Source organism: Ctenopharyngodon idella, chromosome 8 (assembly GCF_019924925.1).
Source record: "Ctenopharyngodon idella isolate HZGC_01 chromosome 8, HZGC01, whole genome shotgun sequence".
NCBI lineage: Eukaryota > Metazoa > Chordata > Actinopteri > Cypriniformes > Xenocyprididae > Ctenopharyngodon > Ctenopharyngodon idella.
The window spans coordinates 1088867-1096168 of NC_067227.1; the positions used below are offsets into that span (position 1 = coordinate 1088867).

At 36.8% G+C, this 7302-nt stretch overlaps 1 protein-coding gene across 1 annotated transcript; it reads left to right on the top strand.

Moving 5' to 3' along the window:
• The first annotated feature begins 225 nt into the window (after window positions 1–225).
• LOC127517575 (endonuclease domain-containing 1 protein-like) lies at window positions 226–2385 on the top strand. The gene is made up of 2 exons (XM_051903413.1): window positions 226–662; window positions 973–2385. Exons 1-2 carry the CDS (start codon window positions 360–362, stop codon window positions 1522–1524), a joined length of 855 nt encoding a protein of 284 aa, XP_051759373.1. The 5' UTR covers window positions 226–359; the 3' UTR covers window positions 1525–2385.
• Window positions 2386–7302: the final 4917 nt, after the last annotated feature.

Genomic DNA, 7302 nt, shown 5'->3' on the forward strand with positions numbered 1-7302 from the left:
AAGATCATTTATACTAAATACATTCAAAACTCTTTATTTATTGCTCAAAATGAATTTATACATTTCTTCACAATAAGTTATACAGTATAGTGATTAATACTTACCGAAACAAACATATTTACATTATCTGATGTAAATCTTGGTAAATATCAAGCAAAGATGTGGGATGTGTTTCTTTTGTTTGAACTTCAAATAATTGAATTTCAGGGAAATAGTAACGTGACCTCATGACACATGTACACAGAATATAAATCACAAAGGTAAATGTCAATCATGATTCCTGCCTACCCATAAACTATATAAAGCACAGCATTAACCTCCTCTCTGCAAACACTCTTCTTCGATTTCAGAGATTCACCATGAGACGTCTTCTTTTTCTTTTGTTACTTTCTTCTGTGTGTTTCTTCACTTTGAGTGAAGTTGTAGATAATAATTTTAGTAAATGCAAACAGTTCTTTTTGAACAACGCTCCTCCTGACTTCACACCAGCAAATGGCGTTTCAGTCAAGCCCATCTGCCAGTGTCTTTGGAATGACAAAGATGAGCAAGTTTATCTTTATGCAACTTTGTACAGCACCACCTGGAAGATCCCCGTCTACTCTGCGTATAGGTTTGGCAGCCCAAATATTGGGAGATGTGACGCTTGGTACATTGAACCTCAGGTAAATGCTGTTTAAATTTAGTGTGTAATATTTGGATATTAAAATACTTGCATATTCCAGTGTTTAATGTGCAGACAAACGTAATAAATCATTCATAGGTTGATTCTGAGGTTGCAGTCATGGGACTATCGTTTGTGTGACTAAAAGCAAATAGCAGGAGAGTTTGAGAAACCTGTTTTATTTAACAAGTAATTACTTGTCTTTTTTTTTTTTTTTCAATTACATCCCAAGGTGTGACACAGAAATTGCATATTTCTTAAGTTATTTGAAATAATAAGTTTTTTTTTTTTTTTTTTCTCATTCTGTTTAGCTGGATGGAGATGATGAGCCATGTATGCAGCCTACAGGCTATGGTACAAATATTGGCAACAATCAGGCTCTTTATAAAGACTATTACAAGTCTGGCTATGACAAAGGTCACCTCTATCCTGTGCTCCACACCAACAATCATCTGTCTATGCTGGCCACATCCACAATGACCAACGCGGCTCCGCAGGATAGAGCTTTCAATCAGAAACAATGGCTGGAACATGAGAAGACTGTTATTAAAGACCTGGAATCCTGTGATGATCCTCTGAAGGCTTATGTGGTGACTGGTGTAGTTCCTAATCTGAACAAAAACGTCCCAAAACTGAAAGGTAGAGTCACTGTGTCACTGTATTACTGGAGAGCCACCTGCTGTCTAAAGGGCGGTCTGTACACAGGAAAGGGCTACTATGGACCGGACAACGGCATAGTGAAGGAATTACCGATAACAGAACTTCAGGACATGCTCAAAGCTTTTTACAATATACAAATTTTTCCAAGCATACCGAAAGTTACACCGCCTAAAAGACCCAGAAGTGAAAATGCATGCAACTAAAAAACTGCAGCTAATCAAGTTTCTTTGCAGCTAATAGAGCAGAAACCAATGCTGATCATCTAATTTTCACATACTCTCCTATTCCCTCTGACTAATATATTTTTGAAAACTCTTGTGGGATGTCATATGAATATTTGTTTTTTTCAGACAGGCTGCAGAAGTATCTGGGGATTCAGGTGTGTTTTGAGCTCTTTGTCAGTTTCATCATTATATTTCCTACCATCTGAGGGAGACAGAGGCTAACAGAGCAGATTTCAGGCTCATTCAAGGACAGCCTTTAGTCAGTAAATAAGCGTTTCATATTTCCCTCACAGCTCAGTATACAGAAGAAAGCAGTGATTGGGGAGCATTATAACACTTTTTTTTTTTACCTATTTTGAGGTATATGTATCTCAAACCTTGATGGTTTACCCACATGATTTATATATTTATTGCTGCTTCAAATTATATTTGTTTTGAAATCTACTACTTAGAAACAGAAAGGTTTTCTTGTACTTTCTGTAAATTATTAGTTCATACACCAGATGTTTTTCATTAAGTTCCTCCTTATAATGTGTGATAACTGCGGTTCAGAAAGGATTGTTTTATTGTGTTCATCAACATGTTAACTTACGTCACACAGCTAAACCACTATTCTTCTTAAAACTGGACTAATCAGCTGTGAGAAAAATATCTGTCTGCTAATTATTTATTATTTGATTTAAATTTTTATTTTTACTTATATTAATGCATTAAGCTACACATAGGCAATCATACTTTGACAATTAATATGAAACTTTTAATTTTAATTACTGTTTTCTTTTAACCTCTTTGTGAACCTGTATATGTTATTAATTAAATAAATTTGGTGATTCACTTGCATTACTTTCTTTATGCCTTCTCAAACTTTTGCAGGCGTTTCTTCTTGCCTTGTAAATGCATTTTAATTTTAAAGCCTAAATCTAGTTGACTCATTCAGTTGTTCTCTCATCTTTAGTCTCACACATAAGGTCACACTCTTGATCTGGTGCTACTTTTAAGTCTTTCCTTTAGGTACATACTGCAAATATGTTAGACCCATAAAACTAATCCGGGTTTTCCAGGCAAAGTCCAGGCAGTTCATCTGTCATCTTCTTTTTCATATTGTGTACTTACAACCAGAGTTTTTTTTTTATGTTTTTGGTAGGTGTATATTTTCAGTGGCATTCTCATTTCACAGAATTTCACATTCTGCCCAATGCTGTCCTTCACACAAACATACCAACTGAGTGCAATGAAAACATGCAAATATATCTACCCTTACAAAAATTAACCATGGTTTTACTGTGAATAAAAAAAAAAAAAAAACATTGTTATTGTAGTTATTCCACAAATTAACCATGGTTTTACTTCAAAACCATAGTTTAACAATGTGGTTATACAAATGGTAATCAATATGCCAAAAAACAAACAAACAAACAAACATAATTTTACTGTTATGAAGCCATGGTTAATTTTCGTAACGGTATATCTGTGCTATGCTATGCTATGCTATACATTATGTGCAAAAAAGTTACTAAGCAAAAGGACAGTTTAAATTCCTACATTAAAATGATATTAAAGAAAAACAAAAACACAAAAAATACAAAACTCACTGTTAACAGATAAGAGGAATGTTCAGCAGGAACAAATGTAAGAAATGTCTTTCATTTATATTCTCTTATTATCCCTATTTTTACTACTCTCAAAAATAATTGAATTCTATGTTGATTTTAAATCTAAATTTATCGTACAACAACAGATATTTATATTTATAAATATAAGATATTTTAGATAATATTTGTCTCCATCTCTACTGCGTTCCGTCTGTTTGACGCATGTTCGCGCCCCTTCATGACGTGAGAAATAAAATTTTCATTGGTCTTTTGGCATATAAGAGGTCTTTGTATCATTATCACATCCTAAAAGTTCCATAACTTAAACTGTCCTTGTCATCTTATGCGCCAGAGAAACAAGCGCGCCGCCATCTTTATAATATTGTCTTTGAACTTCGGTTTTCACGGTACTGTATATTTCTATGGCATCACTGTCAAAGAATAATTAGCTGGTGAAGTGGATTTACTTGTTCTAGAGTTAATGAAAGTTATCGTGAGCACTAAAGCAGATGTCTTAACAAATGTCAGTCGACCGGGAAGATTTTAAAACGAGCAGTTCATTCATAAATACGTAAGTTCGCTGTTGGAATACAAACCGGAAGACAAAAGACAACGAGCGTAGCGCTGAAAAGGGGCGGGGCTATATAAGGTCTATATAATCAAGCTGTAAAATAGCTTCGTTTGAGAGAGAGAGTTGCGACAACTCCATTGACTCTAATGGAACGGTTTTTCTACATCAATGGCGGCTCGTGGAGCCTTACAATCCACCTTATTCCTCACTAGCCTACTGTGTTTCGAATTATGGGTTGCACTTCCGGTTTGGGGAACTTCCATTTAAAAAGACTGAAACGAATCGTTTCAAATCATAAGGTTGCCCTACAAATAAAGCGTATCCGTCAGTTTGAATGAATGAGCTGTCAATTTTTCTTTCATGTTTTATTTTCAGACATCATGAGAATAACGTAAGCTTGGTATTTTAACGTAACATGTTATAACAAGAATATCTATGGCAAGAGCTCTTTTCAGTCGCTGCTTTCTATCCTCGTGATTATTTTCTTTTGTCCCTTTGCATACCGCTGTAATGAAAATGACAACATATACTGCACATTTGTGGTCTGTTCTCCCGATATAATTTACGATATATCCCATTAATAATTCACTGGAATGCACGAAGAATCTCTCGTTATTGCTGTGGAAAGAATCGCGCTTTTACATGGTCTGTTGAAAGTACCTTGTTGATGCTTTTACACTTTTAAATGTCCTTTTAATGTTCGTTGGTTGAAGGGTGAGTACAATAATGTCATCTCATTGTACCCAGTTTAAAAAAACTTTATTTAAAAACATGCTTGCTGACAAAGCCACTGGAAGGCAAGCCTGCAACCTTTAGCCAAAAAAGCGTAACGGCTAATGCTGACGCTCCGCCCCTGGCGGTACGCAGGGAAGGAGACCAGAGGCAGATTTTTGAATGGATGTCAATGGATGAGCGGCTTCACTATGCTGATTGAACAGCTTTTGTGGGGAAATAGCTAATCATTTAATTAATTGACAGCCTGTTTGCTAATCTTCAGCATGTTTTACACTAAACAATACTTTCGTTGGGAACTATATGTAGATTTTAGCTTGATAAAAATGTATTTTTTTAAGAGAAGGCAGACTAGGGAATGTTGCAACTGATGTCACTGCCATCACACGATAGGCTGAGAGGTGCCGCACGTGATTGAGTTAGCCGTTATCTCCAATGGTAAGAGATACAGACCCTCTTATCTCCCAATAATAATACGATCTCTGTCGCTGATTATGATCTGCGCTGTGTATGAATACTTATCCACTTTTTCATGAGAAACGCTGTCCAAATGTCCTGTTTGTCATGATGACGTCTAAAGTCCCCGCCAAAGGAAGTAGTCCCTTTTAGCAAATTGTTAGCAACCGCCGTTTTTAAGACACAATAAAGGTTTAAAAAATCACAAGCGGGTTATAACTGGTGTGTTTTATGTCATAGATAAAAACGTGAAAATAGAGGCTTTGTTTAGAGGCTTTGTTAACCACAGACTTTATTTCAGGCGATTTAGCAAAAACCCGTTCAAAAAACCCATTGACCACGGGGTGATGGAACCGGAAGTCCTAAAATGCTAACTCGCTTCCGGGTGAGGTACTCTAGTTCCTCTCTCTATGGCTCTGGTTTGGAGCAGAGGTGGCATGTGACGTCACAGGGGCACACTCATTTGCATACGACTGCCTCTGGAGCAAGACAACCATGCCTACTTTCTGCGGGTTGAAACGACCTCAAAATAACATGATATTTAGCCCCTGGAATACGAATTTTACTGTTATTTCTAAACCTGCAATGACAGTTAAATTCATAATGAACAATCCTAGTATTTTTACTTCAATGATTACATTGAAGTAAAAAGATTAAAAAGATTACAGATTGTATAAAAACATACAACCATACCGATAAAGCAAGCAATAATCTTGGACAGCTTGTCTAAGATTATTTCTATGAGTAAGTAACCTGTTGTAAAGCACCGCTCACTCGACGCGTCTGTTTCAGCACTTCTACAGACGAGCCACCGCGTGCTCACGATAAAGTGCGCCAGTCTCTACGAGACGCCCATAACCATAAATATCTATGGTTTTAATTATGTACTGGTTCTATCACTGACGGACGTACATAATCTTCAGAAACACTGACATTTCTCTGTTCTTGCTCAGCTTCATCAGTTTATGCCTCGCTCTTCTTAGCTCTGCTGCTGCCATGTTTCCAACACCTGGCCCCGCCTTGACGCAGTGATCGACAGGGCGGGGCGGAGACGTGATTGGCTCAGAATGCATTTTCAAATCCACACTGAATTTTGCTACATTCATTGCGGGACATTTAATGAAAATGCAATCGCAAGTGTCTTAACTGTGAGTATTTTGCAATTAAGAAAAATAACAGTTAAATGATCATTTTGCTACAATTTTTGCTTGAACATGTTAAACATATATAATAATTTCTGTAATACATTTTAATTTTAATTTTGCAACTTATAAAGCGTTAAAATATATGTTTAAATTATATGTTAAAACTAGTGTAGGAAATAGCAAATGTAAATGATATTAATGAATTTGAATTATCATTTTGCTCCAAAAGTTGCACATATGGTATGGAAAATGTAAATTTAAATACAGAAATGTCTGTCTGGTGCAGTCTTAACAACCTGGAGCTCAACACGCTCAAGACAGTGGAGATGATCGTAGACTTCAGGAGAAACCCCCCTGCTCTCCCCCCACTCACCATCAAGAACAGCACTGTGACTGCAGTGGAGTCATTCAGGTTCATGGGCACCACAATCTCCCAGGACCTGAAGTGGGACAACCACATTGAGTCCATTGTGAAAAAGGCCCAGCAGAGGTTGTACTTCCTTCGCCAGCTGAGGAAGTTCAACCTGCCACAGGAGCTGCTGAAACGGTTTTACTCTGCCATCATTGAATCCATCCTCTGCACTTCTATATCTGTCTGGTTCAGCTCAGCTACCAAATCTGACCTCAGAAGACTACAGATGGTAGTCCGGTCTGCTGAGCGAATCATTGGTACAACCCTCCCCACTCTCCAAGAGCTGTACTTATCCAGAGTGAGAAAAAGGGCAAAGAAAATCGCTCTGGACCCCTCACATCCAGCACACTCCCTCTTTGAACTGTTGCTGTCTGGTCGACGCTACAGAGCTCTGAGCACCAGAACGACCAGACACAGGAACAGTTTCTTCCCACAGGCAATCCATCTCATGAACACTTGACAAACACAGAACACACAACACTATTATACATTATTTACTTAAAACACATACTTATTTATATTTCAAATTTGCACACATCATAACTGTACATACAAATTGTCTATATTATATAGTTTTTTGCTTTTTTTGCACTTGTCTATCTTGTATATTTGTATATTATTCTTTTATTGTCTTCTTGTCACTGTCACTCTGTTGCACTGTGGAGTTTCTGTCACTAAAACAAATTCCTAGTATGTGTAAACATACCTGGCAATAAAGCTCTTTCTGATTTTAAGGCATGAATACATTTTGTTTCCACAGAAAACGTTTAAGTATGCCATATTGGTGATCAAAGATGAGTTTTAATTAAATTATTGACTAAAGGGGGACTTAGAATAATAGAATAAAAA